The following is a 22,215-nucleotide window of genomic DNA, read 5'->3' on the forward strand; positions in this document are numbered from 1 at the left end:
AGCCCTTTATCGCCCACTGCTGAGCATAGGCCTCTCTTCCAGTACGCCACTTGTCCCGGTCCTGAACTAATCTCATCCAGAAGTGACCCGCAACCTTCCGGATGTCGTCCACCCAACGAGCCGATGGACGCCAGGGGCTTCTTTCATTCGAAAGCGGCCACCATTCCGTTAACATTTTAGTCCACCTGCCATCACTGCCTAGCAACATGTCCCGCCCAGCTCCATTTTAGTTTGGTAATGGCGAAACCAACGTCTTGCACCTTGGTGCGTCGACGGCTGAAAGATAGTTTATCTAAATGTATTGATACCAATGTTTACATACAAATATACTCCAATGGATTGATAACATCTAGTCTATTGACTTTTGGTATTGTACACACTACAGTGATTGCGAATTGATTGATTCAGTAGCCATTTGATTTTGAGACCTGTTTAAAAGCTTTTAGAGCCGTTTTTAGGAATACATGTACGTACAGCTTCAGGGTCAGTCGCAGCCACAGTTGACCGATTGATTACGTCTATCAGCAATGAACTTTGAAACTTCTCGTAACAGAATTTAGCGAAATACCTCTCTTTGGACTCTATGTACCTACTTTCACATATTAGTCTGTGGTTTGAACCACGAACTATCATTTTTGAAAATTTGTCAAATCTGTCGGTGAAAAAACGTGTTATTTTGTTGTATTGTAGTTTGTAAGGACTAAATAGTCGTAGTTTTGGAGTTTTAATTATATTTTAGTGCTAGTGTTATCGAATATTCTATATTATTTCATTCTAGACCTACACAAGAAGTTAAACATGCTTCATTTTTCTTCGATGAAATAATCAAGAAGACCTACCTTAAGGAAATACCTTAAGTAACTTTGGGAGCATAAGTAAATGCTCTCAAAGCAGACAATAGGTAAGTTTTTGAACTCAAAATAATATATGCTTATATTGTGCTTTTTCGATAAGAATGAGACATAAATTGAAATAGATGTCACCCACAAACGAAGAAATGACAAAGGCCGGGATGGGCTGCCATAACCATTAAACTATTATTAATTATTACTAACGTGTAGAACCGGCACAGAGAACCAGTATTTTGCGCCATGAGTTGCTGCCGTTTTGGCATCAAACCATAGAAGCGGAGCGTGAATCTCGCGACCAAAACGCGTAAGCGCCATGAACTTTTATGGCGCTTACGACGTTTTGGTCGCGTGGTACAGGTTGTGATTGCGACAATTTCATTGTTTGGTATGTCGTCTCTATAGTAATTATAACTCAGTGGCCATATCCCAAGAATGGGGTTGGTCGGTCGAAATAATTAGCAGATGGCGCCTGCATAGCTTGCCCTGTCAGTCCCTAGAATTGTGTCAAATTTCTTTTAATGCCCTGGATGCCAGCTCTTTAAGCCAAATCTCATAGAAAAAGGGACAAGCTATGATGGCGCCATCTCTGCAAACCTTTGACAGTTGCCAACCCCATTGGCGCAAACACTAGTTTCACAAAAGCAATTTCCATTTGACCTTACAACCCATAGAGTTAACTTGGAGACCGATTCAGATTGAGCTATTTGTGACGGTTCTGATCTTATTTTGATACGACCTTAATGGCCGTAACACATCATCGCACCGCACCAAGGTCATTGTGCGACGCACCCATAAGTAAGAGCGAGAAAGAGATATCGCTTTCTCGCTCTTACTTATGGATGCGTCGCACAATGACCTTGGTGCGGTGCGACGGTGTGTTACGGCCTTAAAGATCGCTCACGACGATTGCATGCGAAATGAAGTTAAAGTTTCCAGGTAGCAATGACGTCAGCGACGTCATAATGACGTCATTGATACGTCATAATGACGTAACGGACGTCATAATGACGTATAAATGCTACCTGGGTCGTACGTGTCATGCGCCCCTATCACCTAGACTATCGTTGTGGTCGTGTCAAAACCAGTTTAAAACCACAACTCAGTAGCTCGAACAAGCCTACTTTCGTAAAGTGCGACTTTCCTCACTCCAGGGAGTGATGAAAGTGCGACTATCCTCACTCCAAGGAGTGAAACAAAGTAGCTTTTTAATTAAGTTAAGGCCATGAACTGCCAATTCATACTTTTATAAAAAAAAACTCTGTATAATTCGAATTACATTTTAACCTTTAATATGTTCTCACTACTGACGTGAAAAATTATGTGTGCAACACGAGAGCAAAGTTATTTTACATCTCGTGTTTTTGAGTCCCTCGCTTCGCTCAAGATTCTAACTTAGAATCACTCGCTTCGCTCGTGAATCAATTATATAATCTTTCGATTTCTCGGGACTCAAAATAAACACTCGCAAGAAAAACCAACTTTCCTCTCTTGGTGCACAAATAACTATATTAGGATTAGTCACGATTTTTCCTTCACTGATCACATTATGTTCCAAGAAAGTAATTGGTTCGATTCGGTAAGTCGGTATACGCACCCACAATCTTTAGTTTAACTGTCGCATCTTTCCGGATTTGATACCGTTGTTGTGGTAAAATATCGTCAACTTTGTACCACAATAATTGTGACAATAAATTTCTTCATGACGTTATCATTCATAACTAATTTTGATGTAGCATGATGAATTTAACTTCTCAACAAAATCAAACACCCATATCTCCTACAGTTTAAGGTATTGTATCGATTAGCACGCGTGTTAAACACATGATTGAAGAAATTGACGAAGGAATATAAACTTTACGCGATTGTGATAAGGTAAGTTTTTAATCGCGCGTCGAGTTCAAGTTACAAAGTTCAAGCCTTGTACACAGTGCGTTGTAGGTCAGTATTTATTTAAATGGATTGATGAAGTGTTTGGGTGAATTTGATTTAGGGGGAAAGAGATGGCGATGCTCGAAAATTAACTGTAGTTATATAAACCGTTACAGAGCGTTTTTCCACATGATGATATTCTTCAAGTTAATAACAGGTTTTTTTTAAAGATGCGCGAAAATATTGATGTTAGGTTAGGTTAGTATAAAAATTTAACAAATTATAAACCATTATTATATACGGGTAGATTTTATTGATTAGGTGTGGCAAGCAACATTGCGTCCTCTTATTATATATCTGATGTCAAGACTCATTTTTGACTACTAAGTAAGTTTAGGTCTTACTAATTTAGGTCTAAAACTTATTTTGTTACTATTATCAGGTAGATTTAAGTCGTACCAAATTCCTCGCATTTTTTAAATAAAATATAAACGCTATACGATTTTCAAACCTTCAATAATTGAGCGTACTCCTATCGTAAATCCCGAACGAACTTGCTGTAAATTGTAACCCTCTCTGGTGTTGCAGGTGTCCATGGGCAACGTTGCTTACCATCAGGCGATTCGTCTGCTTGTTTGCCTCCTGTATTATAAAACAATAACTTATTTCGGCCGAATACTCGCTAGCCTCGTAATACTAAACGGCCTCGACGAGCCGTTATGTAATTAATAATCATAATTCCTTATATCACTGGAGGTCACTGGTTCTTCTACTACGTATCAGAAAAGGGGAAAGGGTCGTGCGTGTTTTAAGCGAGCTCATTTGTTTTGCAAATGAATGTAATGCTTATTACAGTGAATGTTGAACAAGTACGAATAGTCTAATAGTAGTAATATTCATACTTAATACAACCACTGAAGAGTAAAACCAAAGATAGATATAACTCCGTAATAGATGGATACAGTCTAAGGAAAAAACGTGCCTCGACAATCAAGAAAATTTGATTTTCGTTCAGAGGGCGCTAATAGCTTTGGCTTACTGTCATATAGATGGCGTTGACGGTTTCGTTTGTTATTTAACAATTAATACATTTTATCGTATTTTTATAAATATTTATTTTTAGTTTTAAAGTGTGTCCACAGATGGCAGTGAATTTACTGGGGTTACAAAATTTACTATGACAGTACCGCTCTAGTATAAGTTACTCTATGGTAAAACTAAAAAAAAACTCTATTCGTATTCGTACAGAATGTGCCATTTTCAATCAAAAGGGTACTTATTGTCGGTTGTCAATAAGGCGCTTTTTCCATATAGCTTCAATTTGAAATCAACCTTATTGACAAGCGACAATGTGGTACCTTTTGGTTGAAAATGGCACAGATGTGCAGTGCGAGCGTGTAGTGCGCGAACGACTCTCAAACGGTGCGTTAGCGATGCAATGGGTTAATTGGCCTGTCGAAGTAATAATACTTTATTAATTTTTAACAAGCGGAAACGTCTGCGATCGATGCTATTAAGCTTAGAATAAATTTAAAAGTGGAAAAATTACTGCCCTGGGTGAGACTTGAACTCACGGCCTCTGGATCCAATACTGGTGTGGTGGTAATTTTTCCACTTTTAAATTTATTCTAAGCTTAATAATACTTTAGTTTACAGATAGCGCCTCTATACATATATATGTCAGTAAATAGTCGTAGTACAAATGTATGTACGATCAAGGTCCAAAGTCATCAATCCGAGCAGGATATATTTGCTATCTGCAAGTCAAGTAGCGTTCACTTCGCTCAGTTTATCAGTCTGTGGGCTTGTCTTTATGACATTGGTTGAACCGCACCTCCGCGGTGTTGCAGGTGAGTTAGTGCAATTTAGACCTTAAAGTGTGATGTTAAGGTGTGAACTTGTGAAGTGTGGAGAATTAAGGTTAGCATTAATTTTGATTTTTGATCGGAGATCTTTGTGTGGTCAATCGGACAGATTTAATACTTTTAATTTATTTTAACTTGTTTTAACGAAACGGGAGCAAATCATGTAAGTTGGTACTTACCTTACCTATATAGCGAAGTATATACCCATAGACTTATAGATCTCTACAATGCGTATAGTCGTATACAAAACGTCGAGGTAAATGAAACTTCTGATCAAATTATCTGTCTAATCGTCATTAAATCTAGTTTTGTCAATATTAATTTAAAAAAAATTAAAGAAATGTTAAATTTACGTTTTTGTTTCTTCATTTTAGTTTTGTTTTTTTGGGTGCAACGCATTATGAAGTAGTTTTAATTTATAAAAACAACACAACAATTTATTCAACAACACAATGCTAATGTAGAAAACTATATTGGGACAGACAGGTGTCACCAGTGTCAATACCTACACTAGAACGTTTACGTTATGCAGTACTCAGCAGTACTTACCTATTTGAATATTTTAAATCGTCTCTCTTCCATTTTTTTAATAAAGTGTCCCACTGCTGCACAAAGCCCTCCCTCTCAATCAATCCGATTGAGTGCAGTATATCCGTCCAGTTGCTGAGAAATGCATCCAGGTCGTCCCGCAATCTCCCCCTAGACCGACCATCACACCGGCGTTCCGTGGCTAGTTTAGCCTATGCACCTCTGCTGTGGTTGCATAATATCGTATAGCACCCACTCCCGTGGCTAGTTTAACCCACCTCTGCTGTGGGTGCATAATATCGTATAGCACCCACTCCCGTGGCTAGTTTAACCCACCTCTGCTGTGGGTGCATAATATCGTATAGCACCCACTCCCGTGGCTAGTTTAACCCACCTCTGCTGTGGTTGCATAATATCGTATAGCACCCACTCCCGTGGCTAGTTTAACTTACCTCTGCTGTGGGTGCATAATATCGTATAGCACCCACTCCCGTGGCTAGTTTAACCCACCTCTGCTATGGGTGCATAATATCGTATAGCACCCACTCCCGTGGCTAGTTTAACCCACCTCTGCTGTGGGTGCCTAATATCGTATAGCACCCACTCCCGTGGCTAGTTTAACCCACCTCTGCTGTGGGTGCATAATATCGTATAGCACCCACTCCCGTGGCTAGTTTAACCCACCTCTGCTGTGGGTGCATAATATCGTATAGCACCCACTCCCGTGGCTAGTTTAACCCACCTCTGCTGTGGGTGCATAATATCGTATAGCACCCACTCCCGTGGCTAGTTTAACCCACCTCTGCTGTGGGTGCATAATATCGTATAGCACCCACTCCCGTGGCTAGTTTAACCCACCTCTGCTGTGGGTGCATAATATCGTATAGCACCCACTCCCGTGGCTAGTTTAACCCACCTCTGCTATGGGTGCATAATATCGTATAGCACCCACTCCCGTGGCTAGTTTAACCCACCTCTGCTGTGGGTGCATGGCAATGTCCATGACCAGTCCCACTTTAGCCTGGAGGTTTGACCCTAACGTCGACAATGCCTGTTTTGGAACCCAAATACAATACTGACAATTCATAAAAGTGATCGCACTGGACCCCTAATTTACGGCTTATTGGACGCGCTGTACTATACCATTACCACTTTTGTATTATTAATAACTGCTTATTTACCGACATAAAATGTAATTCTTAATAAAAGACCTTAATTAGTTAATTAGTTTTTGTTAGAACTCTATTAACCATCAATGCCGCTCAATAAATGTATTAATTATTCATGATGGAATTAAATCTGTTCTGATTAGACAGTTGTTTGAATTGTTTCTATTGCAAAATTAGGGTAGAGTCCGTCCAAGCTAACTTTGCACCGATTTAAATAGAAGTTTTAAGCAAAAAAAAATTGGTAGGTACAGTCGCCATCAGATATATCGGAGCTTCCGACGTGTTCAAAAATATCTGAACACGCATTCGAACGCCTTGAAAATAAAGGCGTGTTCAGATATTTGTGAACACCTTGGCCGCTCTGATATATCTGATGGCGACTGTACAAGCTTTTATCACTGACTGTACTTTTAATTCCGTAAGCACCAATCACCGTTAGCAATTTTCAAGGTCGTGTCAAAATCGTAACAAATTGTTAAATCTGAATTGGGCTTTCAAGGAAGGACATATCACTAGATTCACTAGTAATAGACAAATCATCTTCGTCGTTCCCTTATGACTGAGGATCGTGACCAACAACTATATCAAGGGCTATGTGGGCTGCCTTCTGCATGGAACCACATGCTTGTTTAACGGAATCCGACCATCTTGCAGGGGCTCTTCCTCTAGCGCGCTTGCCTTCAACTTGACTAGACAAGCGCAAGCAAGTTGTTGTTGTCTTGAGTTGACTAGACGCCGACGCTTGAATGACGCTAATAGTGTAGGGTGGACCTTAAATCTTACTTTGTACATACCTATACTCCACTTACAGCTTAGAAGGTCACCCAGGTAGCAAAGTGACGTCAGCGACGTACAAGTGACGTCATTTATAGGTCATAATGAAGTAACGGACGTCATAATGACGTATAAATGCTACCTGGGCTAAGAGCAGAAGGAGTGAAGCTCTTCCTTTCTTATTGTGTCTGAGCGACGTAAGTTATCAAATACGAGAGTACTTGACCTATGACGGTCTTCCTTGCAATAAATTTTATATGCCGGTCTTCGCCGTCTACCGTACTAGGTACAGAAGCACAGAAGATTCACACTCTAACTCGTCTATAACGACAGATATGACCGCTAGGTGGCGCAAGCGCGAACAGGCGTCCGTTCCGTAGCGGTGCGCGGCGATTACTATGGCTAGACCCCAGAATTGGGGGCGGCCGCATGTACTTGTAGCGGCGCGACGAAATCGCGGAGTGAGTCACGCCTGCAAATAGATTATTTCAATAATCTTCACCAGTCCTATTTGCTCAATAAGAAGTAAATAAGCTTAGAATAAATTTAAAAGTGGAAAAATTACTGCCTTGGGTGAGACTTGAACTCACGGCCTCTGGTGAGTTCAAGTCTCACCCAAGGCAGTAATTTTTCCACTTTTAAATTTATTCTAAGCTTAATAGCATCGATCGCAGACGTTTCTGCTTGTTAAACATTAATAAAGAAGTAAATAATTGTTTGCTTATTCCGTGTACTTTTTTTTTTCAGGTGCTTAAAAACTCAAGAAATACCCTCTCGTTTAGAAAAGGAATGAGTTGCCTATTTAGGAGTATTACTGTCTAATCTCACAGTTTCAATCATGCCTGCCGAAACTATAGGGGACACGAAGACCATACCAGGAGGTCTTCGATTCGTGTTCGGAGGCCTTAGTGGGTTAGTGTAAAGTAACTAATAATACAATACTTAGAAATTACAGAAAAGTGCAAATACTCACTGTCTCGGGCAAGACTCGAAGTCGCGACTACGGGATACTAGCCCATCGCTCTACCGACTGAACTACCGAGACTTACCCGATGATAGCGAATATTTTCACCATATCCTTCATATGCGCCTTAGTGTTTTTACATTGTCCGATCCAAAATAGGCCATAGGCACACATACGCACACAAACAAATACTATAGGCCCGACAGCTGACGGGGGGCTCCGACATGGCTGAATTTATCGGAAGCGCCTTTCCGATATCGGATGTCGGAAGTTGCCTATAACATAAACAGCTGCAGAAGAGTGCCATTGGCATTAAGTCCGCCTTTTTTGCGTTATTAATCGTTTTTTAGTAAGTAATAATGATTTATTAAATGCATAAATAAATACAGAGAAACACATATATTTTACATTTTACTTCCTTCCGACATCCGATATCGGATCGGACAATGTGAAAACGCTCTTAGAGGGACGCTTAGCGACGTCTACCGTAAGAGTATTATCACTTTGAGGCTTTTGAGCGCCAAAGACGTCAACTAACGCGCGCGACTACAACCCAATATCAACCTTAGTGCATTCAGATAAGATTCATGATGCCAAAGAAACATAGTACCCTTCATCAATATGCATTAATGGCTAAATGGTCCAAATTGTAAAGAACTGTCTAATAAAAAATCATTACACTGAAATGTGGAAGAAAATACGGACATTTTAGATTTACAGATAATATCGCATTTTCGTAATATGGCGTCTATATTTTTTTCAGTATGTGTGCGACGAGTGTCGTCCAGCCCATGGATCTAGTGAAAACCCGGATGCAACTCCTGGGCACGGCTGGCAAGAATGTGACAATGATATCTATGACCAGAGAGGTACGACAAAAACTTAATGTCAAAGTGAAGAACATCAGTAAATCAATGGCAAAATTATCATCAAATTTTCATTGGACCTCGAAACTACCCAAACTATTTCAATTTCTATTTCAGTTTATAGTTTATATACCTATAGTAGTAATACTAGTAATATTTCATAAAATAATTTGATTTGTTCCCGAGTTTGTACCCAAACTAGGTTTTAGGAACCAAATAGGTATATCTAATGTTAATTCAAGAAATAATCAAGGTCTGAAGGAAGTCTACCGGTAGAGCAATAACTTCGTTTTTTTTCACACCGACGGTTTTGGTTCGGACCAATGCGTGATTATGGCTTCACAAATATAGTTGGTCAAACCAATTTGTCAGTCAGTAACAACCAGGAAAATTATACTCATCCCTTTCTTTTGAGTGCTAGTACTAGTGTAAGACAAAGATAGTATGATTCTCTGTCTATGTTTAAAATGAGACAGTCCTTTGACAAACTATATGTCTCATGTGTCATAGTCGTATTGGCATAAACATAGAGTTAAACGAAGAAAAGTCTGCAGAGATTTTGACAGCACACGCAGTGCAGGTGTTATTTTAAAGCCCTTGCTAGACGGTCGCCGACAAGCCCCTCGGACCGCGTGGCCTTGGCCTGGACGGACCGTGTAGACAGTTGTTTCCAACAAAATTTCATACAAACATTACCAAGGTCAGACCAAGGTCAGACCAAGGTCAGACGGTCTGAAGGCTTGTCAGCGACCGTTTAATACACGCTTAAACGTCAAACATCTATAAAATTGTGACGTATAAATAACACTGGCACTGCGTGTGCTGTCTGCACTTTTCTTGGTTTAGCTCTATGTAATTTCCGACTTTAGGGTGCTGAATTTTAACGGTTTCAGGTGGTAAGCAGCCAGGGTGCTAGCGGCCTCTACGTCGGGCTGTCAGCCGCGCTGTTCCGACAAGCCACCTACACAACTGGCCGGCTTGGCTGCTTCACCTATATCACTGACGTCTATACTGCGTGAGTGTGACGATCAACAAAATTACTAAGGAAACTAGCTTCGTCAGACTAATTTGTAAGTAAGCAGCAATAATTGACAATCACAAAATAGTATCTTGCAGAACAATCAAAACATGTCGAACTGAATTGACATAAGTTTTTTGTTGCTGGTTGTACTTTTCTTTCAATAGGCAACTAATAAACAACTACCTTATAGAGACAATTCTAACACAGAGTTGAGAGTTCCTAATGGCCACCTCCTGTGTCCTTCATTTAGATCAGCTCGATGGTCCCATAATATTACAGTAAATTGTCACCCAATATAGTATGAAAAGTTTCTAGTTCTAATTTAGCTTGCAAGACTTGACCCGAACCATAGAGTAACTTATACTAGAGCGGTACTGTCATAGTAAATTTTGTAACCCCAGTAAATTCACTGCCATCTGTCGACACACTTTAAAACTAAAAATGAAGATTTATAAAAATACGATAAAATGTATTTAGATATGGATAAATGATTTTTTTTCTTTGCATTAATTATTTTTATGATTTTGACCCATGTTCTTTCACTGATATGCGTTAAAATTGTTAAATAACAAACGAAACCGTCAACGCCATCTATACGACAGTTGGCCAAAGCTAGTAGCGCCCTCTGAACGAGAATCAAATTTTCTTGATTTTCGAGGCAATTTTTTTCCTTAGACTGTATTCATCTATTACGGAGTTATATCTATCTTTGCCCGAACATACATACATAGCAAGTTACCTGCCCACTTAGCAAATACGACGGAAACCCTGCAGACTTGTTTACCCTCGACAGTGACGTAATCCAATGGATACAGAACCTTAGAATATCCTTATAAACGACTCAACAATTATGCCATACGAATAATTAACCTGTACAATGTTAGTGTAGACTCTGACAGTCTAATCAATTGTACAAACAAGTTTGGAAACAAAAAAAAATATTTTATTAAATATTTTGATTTGTGTTTTTAAGTAGTCACACTACTATATATAAATTAAAAACTGTAATGGATGTCATATATTAAAGAAAAAGTGACGAAGCCCTCCAGTGGTGAAGGCCGGATTCGTACCGGCGTCTTTAGCTATCGCGGCTAACGCCATGAACCCCTAGGCCACCTCGCCACGGCGGTACCCGTCACAATTTCTCCACTATACCTAGGTATATATGCCATCTTAGTAAGACTAGGCGTCTTTGACCAGCTCTAAGGGCAAGCAGTGCGCGCTTGCACTTCCTAAAAGAATTCCTTACGGAATTACGTTATAGCGAGAGAGACTGGTGCTGCCATCTTCACCACTGAAGGGCTTCGTCACTTTTTCTTTAATATATGATATCTATTACAGTTTTTAATTTCACATGTGTGTTATCATAATTATCATGCAGTAACTACGGCGTGCCAAATTTCGGCGTAAAGCTGGCAATCGGCGTGATCGCCGGCAGCGTCGGCGCGCTTGTTGGAAACCCCGCCGAGGTGGCGCTCGTGAGGATGACCGCTGACGGCCGCATGCCGGTCGAACAGCGACGGAATTACACTAATGTGTTCAATGCTCTTACCAGGTTACCACAACAACTCCTTCTTGCAAAAGGTCCTAAGGACCTTCCACACTCGTCCGCGAATCGCGGCGCGAAGCCGCGAACGCGAGTGTGGAGTCTAGTTCGCTAATCAGCGAAATCGACTCCACACTCGCGTTCGCTGCTTCGCCCCGCGTAGTCTGGAGCGGGCTCTACACTTTTAGCACTCTACCACAGAATAAGTAATAGTATTATCATAACTCTACTATAGTTCGTTTTTTAGGGTTCCATACTCAAGGTAAAAACGGGACCCTATTACTAAGACTCCGCTGTCCGTCTGTCCGTCTGTCTGTCTGTCATCAGGCTGTATCTCATGAACCGTGATAGCTATACAGTTGAAATTTTCACAGATGATGTATTTCTGTTGCCGCAATAACAACATAGCATAGCATTAGAAAAAAGGTAAATAATCTTGACGTGTCTTTTTATTGAAAAATATTGAAAAACGCTTTTAAAAAATTAGTTTATATTACTCATGAAAGCAAAATAATGTAAAATATCGTATATGATTTATAATTGTAACATATTTGCTGTGACTTATTTTTGATAAGTGATTTTTTAATAAAAAAGACGTCAAGAAGAAAAAAACGAACTATAGCGGCTCCAAAGACGATAGATGATTGTTAAGCACTAATAAAGTCGGACAATGCTAAATTTTCATGCCAAGTGTTACGTCAAATCATAGAGTAACTTATACTAGAGCGGTACTGTCATAGTAAATTTTGTAACCCCAGTAAATTCACTGCCATCTGCTACACACTTTAAAACTAAAAATGAAGATTTATAAAAATACGATAGAATGTATTTAAATATAGATAAATGATTTTTTTATTTGCATTAACAATTTTTATGATTTTGACCCATGTTCTTTCACTGATATGCGTTAAAATTGTTAAATAACAAACGAAACCGTCAACGCCATCTATAAGACTGTAGGCCAAAACTAGTAGCGCCCTCTGAACGAGAATCAAATTTTCTTGATTTTCGAGGCACGTTTTTTCCTTAGACTGTATCCATCTATTACGGAGTTATATCTATCTTTGGTCAAATGAAGCTTAATAAATACGTTACAATGCAGACATATTTCTCAGAATGATCTAGAGTCCTCAAGTCTCCTTAGGCTACAAAGTGTCTGTGATCCAGTTTATCCCAATAGATGAATTCTGTAAAAGACCGCGTTTAAATAAGCGTGAGATGATGATTGAGATGACCTTAGAAGCTGTAGACAATAGCTGAATTAATAACCAAGATGGCGATTCTAATTTAACAATTTGTTATGACTGAAGTGGTTTCGACACGACCTTCACGATCGTCTTGGTGATTGGCGCGACTTGGCACGACTTCACTTCAATTCGCATGCACCAAACAGCGTCACCGAACTTCGAGACGTATCAAAACAGAAACAAGTTGTTAAATCTAAATTCCAGGATTGATTACTTAAGCTAACGTGAATCGATAATTTCCACAGAATGATCAAGGAGGAGGGCGCATTGACTCTGATGCGCGGAACGTCGGCCACCGCCGCGCGCGCCGCCGTGCTCAACGCTGCCCAGCTTGGTACTTATGCCCAGGTAAGGTTCTGTCTCTGTCTCTCTCATCTTTGCCTTTATAACTTTGCCTCCTTAGGCTCCTTACTAATAGTAGCTAGCTTAGGCTTCCTTAGTAGTCGAGGGCATAAATATATATACATTTCCAAAGTTTCTAAAATATGTGTACGCTCTTACACCTTAGACAATAAAGTCGTGTTCACATATTTTTGAGCCATTTGTCTAGATCGATATTTTTGCCTTCGACTGTACTACTTATTTCTTGGGCAGGTAACCGCTTGCCTATAATAACGCTTCTGAATTGAATTCAAACCTTGGAATTGTTAAAGCTTTTAGTGGCACTACGCGTTTTGAGAACCCACCTTCATCTGTCTCTCGAGTCTCTCGACACGAGGTTGAATTTCAAGAAGATCTTTTAGTGGAGCTCTACAAGATTTAAAGATCACATGTGTTTTAAATCCTACCTTCAACAATTTAGCCTGTGCGTTATCTCTTATCTGTCAAAAGCCGTGTGTAAAAAGAGTAGTATTTTTTTATTTTTAAAGAAAAAAGCGCTGGTGGCCTAGCAGTAACAGCGTGCGACTTGCAATCCGGAGGTCGCGGGTTTAAACCCCGGCTCGTACCAATGAGTTTTTCGGAACTTATGTACGAAATATCATTTGATATTTACCAGTCGCTTTTCGGTGAAGGAAAAATCGTGAGGAAACCGGACTAATCTCAGCAAGGCCTAGTTTTTCCCTCTAGGTTTGAAGGTCAGATGGCAGTAGCTTTCGTAAAAACTAGTGCCTACGCCAATTTTTGGGATTACTTGTCAAGTGGACCCCAGGCGCCTATGAGCCGTGGCAAAAATGCCGGGACAACGCGAGGAAGATGATGATGACTTTGCCTCCTTAGCTAGGTACTACTTATTTCTTGGGCAGGTAACCGCTTGCCTAATAAATAACGCTCCTGAATTCAATTCAAACCTCGGGATTGTTAAAGCTTTTAGTGGCACTATACGCGAGATCTTCTCTTAGTGGAGCGGTAACCGCTTGCCTAATAACACTCCTGAATTCAATTCAAACCTCGGGATTGTTAAAGCTTTTAGTGGCACTATACGCAAATTTTCTCTTAGTGGAGCTCTAAAAGATTAAAAGTCTTTACTCCTACAAACGATCACATGTGTTTTAAATCCTACCTTCAACAATTTAGCCCGTGCGTTATCTGTCAAAAGCCGTGTGTTGTTCCTTTATTTTACCTAGATGTGTGATGACTATGTTGATGCTCGTAGGCTCGTGAAGCGCTGCTGCCTAAGATGGGGGACGGCATCCCCCTCCACTTCTGCGCATCCATGATAGCCGGCTTCCTTGCAACGAGCGCGTCTCTGCCGTTCGACAAGGTCAAGACGAAGTAAGTCTGCATCTTTATCTTGATAAGGCCAATGTGGAGCGCGTCTATCAGGTGAAACCAAGGCGAAACGGTTTACAAGCTGTTTATTATAAAATATAATAGAATAGAAGATGCTTTATTCAAAAACACTTAATTTAAACTTACCTAATAACACTGACATAGATTGCTGGTTATAAAGCGTTCCTGAAATGGTCTCCACTCAGCTTCATGTCAAGGAACCTATGAGGTCCCCGACGCTGGTCTCCTTGGAAACCCTTCCGAAAGAGCGCAACAATTAATATTCGCTTCTAAGTCTTAGTGTAAAGCCTGAGTGGACGCTCGAGTTGGGCGTACAGCAGGGCGGGGCGTGCGGCAAGCATGTTAAACAAATTCAAAGTCTTTCCAAGTCTTTCGGTGCAAGTTGTAAGAAGATAAAACAAGATAAAACAATTAAGCATTACTGTCTTACAGAGTCCAGAACGCAGCACAAGGCGGTTCAAGAGCCAGCATGGTCGGCGTTATCCTAAGCGTCATAAAGAAGGAAGGTCCTCTAGGCCTCTGGAGCGGATTCCTGCCTACTTACTTCAAGATCGGACCCCACACTGTGCTCACCTTGATTGTATTGGAGCAGATCAACGCTTTCTACTTAAGTTTAGCCTAAATACACGTCTATAGAGGTTATGATGCATCTAACTAGCGCAACTCATGCAATACTTGCATAAATTGAGTGATCTACAGCATACAGTAAGCATGCGTGCGCGCTGACAGCGCATCCGTTATATCTAGATGCGCCTTTAGCATAATTAAGGATGTTGCCATGGTTCAGATTAAACTAGAAGAACTTCTAGTATCGATGGTATAGAAAGGATGCCAATCTCTTATGGCAGAATTGTTGCAAAAGTGACCGCTTTCAGCTTTAAATAATGGTTCCTAATCTCTCCAATGGCGCTAGTTAGGCTCTGGGACATGAGTATAACATGAACCATATAAGTGTGCATATAAGGCAACAAATAACCCGACCAAATTACATAGGTTGTTTTTGGTAGTATTTCGGTGTATGGTGGCGCCGCCTAATTACTGTTTTTTGATAGACACTTTTCATACATAGGGATTTGGCTCCTTTATCCATGTCTCCATGACTTCTAGCGTGGGTATAGTTTGTGTGAAGCACGTCAACTATAACTGGGCAAGGAATGCTGGTAATATAGAGCTATTAAGGCAGGTGTCGGTGGCGAATAGCAAAAGGTGAACGAACTTTTTCTTCGTGAAATTCTTGTAAAAATAAAAGTTTAACATAGTACTTATATTATATTAAGTTTGTCAAAAAGTAGACTACGTTTTGTATGGTGCGATGACTGGTTTTTGATCTTTAAAAATAATTTTATTTTTTAATGTGTTACGTTATGTTATCTAGGATAAACGATAACACTATTAGGAATTTTCTTAAAGTAGAAAATATGTTAAGTAATGGATGTTGTGTATTAAAGTTAATTTATTGTGATAAGATTATCGCTACGGATTCTGAGTCCTTCGCTTTGCTCCGAGTGCAATGTTACGTCATTCTTAATGTAATATGTTAGAAATGTTTATTGTGTTTTTTGTACGTCTTGTTGTAGGTATTTAAAACGTATGTGTTGACAATATTAGATTACTTTGATTTATTTTAATAGGTACACAGTATGAAAGAGTAAAACAAAACTTACAACATTATAACTTTAACTTACATTTCGTCGGGTGACATTAAACAAAAGTCACTAAGTACAGTCGCCATCAGATATATAGGAGCGGTCAAGGTGCTCACAAATATCTGAACACGCCTCTATTGTCAAGGCGTTAGAGTGCGTGTTCAGATATTTTTGAGCACCTTGGCCGCTTCGATATATCTGATGGTGACTTTACCACCAAAAGTTCATAGCCATAGTGAACCGTATTATTATCCCAATAAGGTTGATTTTTTTGTTTAATTATTTTTCAGTAATTACTAATTAGTGAGTTTTGCTTGTCACCTGACGATTTTATACCTGTGTCATACGATTGTTTCAAAAAAATTCAAAAACCACATTGCAGATATAGGTATTGTAGGAATATATCTTCACACTGATAATTTATTAAATAATAGAACAAATTATTTATTAAATTGTGATTTTAATACATTCTTTTTAATTTTATTAACCTTTTCCCACATAGGAAATCCCACAAAGCAAGTATCTCAGGTGAAGTAAATCATAATAAAATATGTAAATCTTCTCAAACCAAAACCGGGTCCCGTTTTTACCCTTTGGGTACGGAACCCTAAAAAAAACATTCATTCCACAAAGAATATCTATTAACTTTTAATCTTAACTAATCAACCTCAATGAAAAAATATGAAACTTGAAAAAAAAGTAGCTTCAATTAATTGACATAAAATGTCACGCAAAAAACACTATGACTCCGTATTACATAATTTTACACATCCAACCATCCATTCCATTTTAATACAAAATAAAACTAGTAAATAAGTAAATGTGCATCGAAGTTTGTGAGCCATGGGAGACAAACCAAGACCAAAGATCACGAAAATACCTCCGGTCTACCAGTTCATTTTCGGAGGATCAGCCGGGTGAGTCCGTTGTTTAATTAGACTTATACTTATATTGACCGGGATATAGACCGTGATTACCTTTTGTATTATTTGTGAGCTCCCGATATTTCGACGCAGTTACATGCATCATGTTCACGGGTGACTGAAGATAGCGGGTGGGTGTCAAAGTTGTGTAGACAGCGCTCTGTCTACCCTCATTCTTGCGCGTCGGCTGCGTTCACTTTCAACGTTACCAACGGTCGCATTCACACTTGTTGGTCCGGTCGCGTTCACAACAAAATACAAAAGGTAATCACGGTCTATATCCCGGTCAATATAAGTCTAGTGAAACTAACCGTGAATTATTCAAAACTCTCGTTGTTTAATTACCTACAGATGTGAAAGTTGGAAACGTTCTCTGCTATGCCGTCCAGGTCTCATAATATGACGTGTATATTTTGTATACAGCTTTGTTATTTAGCATGAATAAATGGATAATGAAAATATGAAAGTTCTAGGTTAGTTATACAGGGGTTATTTACACATACCTTTCGCCGAACATTTGTCTATCTGCTGCTAAGAGCGACCGGGAAATAACATGTAGAGAAAGGTACCTTTCTTTGTCCCTCTCAACAAAAAGTGTCCTCAAAAAGGATAGATGTAATATCCCCTACGCAAGCATGTACAGTAAGCTGCAGAACTAACCCCCCCCCCGACCGCCCCCCCTGCATAGAAACCTGTTTGCAGGGGGTCATTTACCTCTACAGCTTACTGTAGGTACTTATGTCTGATAATTCGGGGTAATGAGTAAGCGAGAGGGCGTTTATAACTGTGCTGTAACTGTCTCCAGCTGTGTGCACTATAAAAACATGTTCAAGTGAAAATATCATCTGTCAATATGATACAAGCTTTACCTTTAAAATTCACATGATACGATCTTATAAGCCAGGATGTTACAGCATGATGGCAACTTGCATCGTCCAGCCAATGGACCTGCTGAAGACCCGAATGCAACTGCTGGGGCCTGCCGACAAGGACTACACGATGGTTAAGATGGCCAACGAGGTAAGGTTTAAATGTGAAACTTGTTCAAGGGTGAATCAACTTTTAGAACACTTGATTTCGTGACTCCCTAGCAAAGAAAAATCGATTTTTAAATTCAAAATTAAACCATGTTGTTTTTTTTACTTTTTTGTTTACACGGGCATTATATATTAGATCCATAAGTATTAATTTACGCATTAAAATTAACAACTTGATCAGATACATTTTGTACGGTAACGCAGTAGAAAAAAGTTTTCTCCCATACGAAATGCGATTTGTTATGCTTGTCGTCTACGTCTAGTATCCACAATACAAGCCTTAGATATTGTGCTTACTATGGATCTGGGTCGATTTATGTAAGATTCGTCTCAAAATATTTAATTTATACGATGATACTTACTCTTACTTGTTGTAGGTAGTCGCTAAAGAGGGTATGGCGGGCCTTTACAGCGGAATATCTGCTGCTCTGTTCCGACAGGCTACGTACACTACCGGACGCCTTGGGAGCTTTAACGCAATCACCGATATCTACACAAAGTTAGTGCTAGTATTAAGCTCCCTCCAGCCTATGCGTGAATCGCGGCGCGACTTCGCGGAGAGAACATTCGCGACGTTGACGTATGACTCCACACTCGCGAGAGGTTTTTATTATGATTTTCCTATTCCCAGATCACACGGAACGCCAAACTTCGGCTTGAAGATGCTCATCGGTATGACCGCAGGCGGCATCGGCGCGCTAGTGGGGAACCCTGCTGAAGTTGCGCTCGTAAGAATGACCGCCGATGGCCGCCTGCCACCAGAGAAGCGAAGGAATTACGCACATGTCTTCAATGCGCTTGGGAGGTATGTCAATTAACCTTTTGGACGCCAATGACCGAAGCCAAAGCACAGATTAGTAAATAGTTACTACGTCAAAGACCGATTAATCGGTCAAAGACCACAGAGCAACATAGACCTACATGCATATGGATAAAGTTCAATTTCAGTTTTGACACTTTTGTGACGTGACGTGTTGTCAGCTTTTGTGTTTGACACGGCGTCGAAAAGGTAAAAAATGATAGACTGCTTCAGCAAATACCTACATGTACCTACAGTCGCCATCAGATATATATATCGGAGCGGCCGCAAGGTGTTCACAATATCTGAACGCGCACTCTAACGCCCAGACAATTCAGAGGCGTGTTCAGATATTTGTGAGCGCCTTAGCCGCTCCGATATATCTGATGGGTGATGGCGACTGTACTTAATATTGACAATCCTGTCTGTCTTATCAACTAGATACCTATCGACCAGCTCTAGGCACTCAAGGCAGTTGCGGGTAAAACAGCTAATCTCTATTTTACCGACTATTTTTGACTTTTAATAAAAGCAAGGTGAGGAACGCAACCAATAAACCACAGAGGTGATATGGCACACCCTTCGCCTTCACAAAAAATTATCGCCATGGCCTGTCGTCCTTCGTATAGACGTGAAGTCGTGTGTGGGTAAAATCTCTTACTTATTACTTGTTTCATTGTCTGCGATGGTAATCGGTTTGTTATATGAAGGAAAACATCCAACGTAGGGATTCCTATGTAATCGTTAAGACGGAAGGGAACATTGGTCCTGTGACCAATTATTGTCCACGGGAGCAAGCTTGTGCAAATCCACCAGCAGTTTGATAAATAATGATGACATTGTCAACAGAATGATCAGCGAGGAAGGTGCAGGCACGTTACTCCGAGGCGCCTCTGCCACAGTCTCCCGCGCAGCGGTCGTCAACGGCGCTCAACTAAGCTCCTACGCTCAAACCAGAGAGATGCTCCTACCCATGATGGGGGAAACAATGTTACTACATTTCACTGCGTCTATGATAGCTGGACTAATCACGTCTGCCGCTTCACTGCCGCTGGATAAGGTTAAAACGAAGTGAGTGCCTATCCATGTTACCTATCTTGTGAAATTCCCGCGTAGCGGTCGTCAACGGCGCACAACTCCTTCGCTCTCCTCCTACGGGTCACACGGACAAGCCAGAGAAATGCTTCTGCCCATGATGGGGGACACTAAGTATGTTCCTTTCACTTTACTGCGTATATGATAGCTGGCCTTATCACGTCTGTCGCTGGACAAGGTTAAAACGAAGTAAGTACCTACTCCATTTTATCTATGTTGTAAAACTCCCGCGCATCTACGGCGTGAAATTAGGCTCCTTAGCTCCTCAATCCAGAAATGCTTCTACCTATGATGGGGGACAGGGACACTATGTTCCTTCTCTTTACTGTCGTTTGTCTGTCGCTTCGTTGCCCCTCGACATGGTTAAAACGAAGTGAGTTAGGTAATTCAGTCATCACTTAAGCTTGATTGATCCATCCATAATGCATTCCTTCTTTTCTTTAGTAAGTGATGACAAATAAAACAGATTTTCAAAGAGAAATATATTATTTCCATAGATGGTAGGATCCTATAGATGCGTGCGTCCGTGAGGGACAGAACACACGCTAAGCGACAAAATGATTGGTCGAGATTTGTTGCCCACCATAAACCATACTAAATTTACGGTGGGGAATTTAAAAAAATGTGGGACTGTGACAAGGACAAACAATAATAGCGCTTTCTCTGCTACTTCTACTGAAAGATGCACAAGTGCATCTCGTTCGGTCATTTCCCCCACCGCTCATGCCTGATCCAGTTATAGTATAGATTTATGATTATTTCAGAGTTCAAAGCGCTGCAAAAGGAGGAGAGCAAAAAGGCATGGTCGGCGTAATATTCGAGGTGCTAAAGAAGGAGGGTATCCTAGGGTTCTGGAGCGGGTTCCTGCCAACCTACCTCAAGATAGGACCCCACACGGTCTTCACTTTCATCTTCCTGGAGCAGATAAACGCTGCGTATTTCAGGGCGGTTAATTCGTAATCATTCAAATGCTAAACACCTTCGAGCAACACCGGGAAGGGAGTCGGCATTAGCACTATTTCCCCTCTGCCGAAGCACATGCCCAAGTGGGCATGCACACAACTAGCGCGGTGCGTTTTGTGACTTGTGATTCACCCGTACACAAAAAGAGATCGAGGTGTGTCATTTTATACGTATTTGTGTCGTCATTACAGATTGGATTTTGTATGTAGCAAGTGAGAAGTGCACGTGTGCACGTTTTCACCCGCAAAAAATGCCAGAACGATTTGTACGATAAGATATCGCTTGGGCTCCTCCCTTCCGACGTATCGGATGCCGGTGTTGCTCGAAGCCAAGAACGTATATAGTCGTTAGCCCACAGCCTAGTATGGCGTTTTTAGTTAGTTGCTTCTTCTCGATACCCTTTTGGGAGGGTGTGAGGGGTCTCTTCCGCATCCCTGCTGCGGAAACTGTATCCATTTCGCGCCCCATCTTCGTGGGGCGGTCTTCCGTCGTCATTCTGAGGACGACTGTGTGATCTGGAGTATGGCGTTTGCTGTGAATGTAAGCTCCATGCTTTGGCCGGCTGTAGGCACTCGTCGAGAGCTTCTCCCTAGTTTCGGCAAAAATCCAACCCAATCAGAGAAGGGTGAGACGCGACGAGTACGAGCGGAACGAGACGGGAGCAATATATACACACTTGTTCTCGGTCTGTCTCGGGGTCTCTCGACGAGTACAGCCGACGTAAGGTGTACTTGTTGGCTCGCTTGCGCCCGTGGTGTAGTTGGCGTAGAAGTAACGTTTTTGTGGCGTATAGCGTTTAAAGAGGTCAAGGTGCTCTAAGGTATCTAACTATCGTTAGATAACGACAATAGGAGTTAAAATACGTAGGAAAATGACAATAATTGATAATTTTCCAAAAAATACTTAAATTTCGATTGGCGTTAACGATTGACACGCTAGGACATTATGCTTGTCTACGTGACATCAGCGTCATAAAACGGTGTCCGTCACTTTCTATACCGCGGTGTTAATAAGTGACAGTTATTTTGAGGGATGGGCGGTCAAACCCGATAAGTGGAGATATTTTGTCACTTAAATAAGAACTCTGCGCACGTCACATATAATAATAATAATAATAAAGTTCTTATTTCAAAAACCCATTTGCACGACTTATCGGGTTTGACAGCCCACCCCTCGATTTTTATCACGTGGATGAAACCATCCATAATACGCCTGCTGTATCATGGTGGCATTTTTATCACTTATCATGTCATGCGTCACTTTCGCACTTACATACTTGTTACAACGTGACAGATGATAAAAAGCAGACTAGCCCTGCGGC

General features: G+C 40.7%; 3 protein-coding genes across 3 annotated transcripts in view; 2 read left to right on the plus strand and 1 right to left on the minus strand.

Annotated features, from left to right (window-relative positions):
• LOC134746477 (sterol carrier protein 2-like) overlaps positions 1 to 22,215 on the minus strand; it is a 187,382-nt gene that overhangs the window by 18,055 nt on the left and 147,112 nt on the right. The window lies entirely within an intron of this gene.
• LOC134746499 (mitochondrial 2-oxoglutarate/malate carrier protein-like) lies at positions 7,813 to 15,185 on the plus strand. The gene is made up of 7 exons (XM_063680907.1): positions 7,813 to 7,968; positions 8,784 to 8,889; positions 9,780 to 9,901; positions 11,289 to 11,462; positions 12,946 to 13,048; positions 14,295 to 14,413; positions 14,864 to 15,185. Exons 1-7 carry the CDS (start codon positions 7,895 to 7,897, stop codon positions 15,051 to 15,053), a joined length of 888 nt encoding a protein of 295 aa, XP_063536977.1. The 5' UTR covers positions 7,813 to 7,894; the 3' UTR covers positions 15,054 to 15,185.
• Positions 16,840 to 20,891, plus strand: LOC134746882 (mitochondrial 2-oxoglutarate/malate carrier protein-like). Its single transcript, XM_063681456.1, has 6 exons — positions 16,840 to 16,994; positions 17,915 to 18,020; positions 18,415 to 18,536; positions 18,669 to 18,842; positions 19,686 to 19,907; positions 20,696 to 20,891. Exons 1-6 carry the CDS (start codon positions 16,921 to 16,923, stop codon positions 20,889 to 20,891), a joined length of 894 nt encoding a protein of 297 aa, XP_063537526.1. The 5' UTR covers positions 16,840 to 16,920.

Source organism: Cydia strobilella, chromosome 13, assembly GCF_947568885.1.
Source record: "Cydia strobilella chromosome 13, ilCydStro3.1, whole genome shotgun sequence".
NCBI classification, from domain to species: Eukaryota; Metazoa; Arthropoda; class Insecta; order Lepidoptera; family Tortricidae; genus Cydia; species Cydia strobilella.

Coding starts and splice junctions, on each gene's coding strand:
- LOC134746499 (XM_063680907.1), top strand. CDS start 7,895: ATGCCTGCCGAAACTATAGGGGACACGAAGACCATACCAGGAGGTCTT. Junction 8,890..9,779: donor TGATATCTATGACCAGAGAG/GTACGACAAAAA, acceptor TAACGGTTTCAG/GTGGTAAGCAGCCAGGGTGC. Junction 13,049..14,294: donor AGCTTGGTACTTATGCCCAG/GTAAGGTTCTGT, acceptor TGATGCTCGTAG/GCTCGTGAAGCGCTGCTGCC.
- LOC134746882 (XM_063681456.1), top strand. CDS start 16,921: ATGGGAGACAAACCAAGACCAAAGATCACGAAAATACCTCCGGTCTAC. Junction 18,537..18,668: donor ATCACCGATATCTACACAAA/GTTAGTGCTAGT, acceptor TCCTATTCCCAG/ATCACACGGAACGCCAAACT. Junction 19,908..20,695: donor CTGGATAAGGTTAAAACGAA/GTGAGTGCCTAT, acceptor TGATTATTTCAG/AGTTCAAAGCGCTGCAAAAG.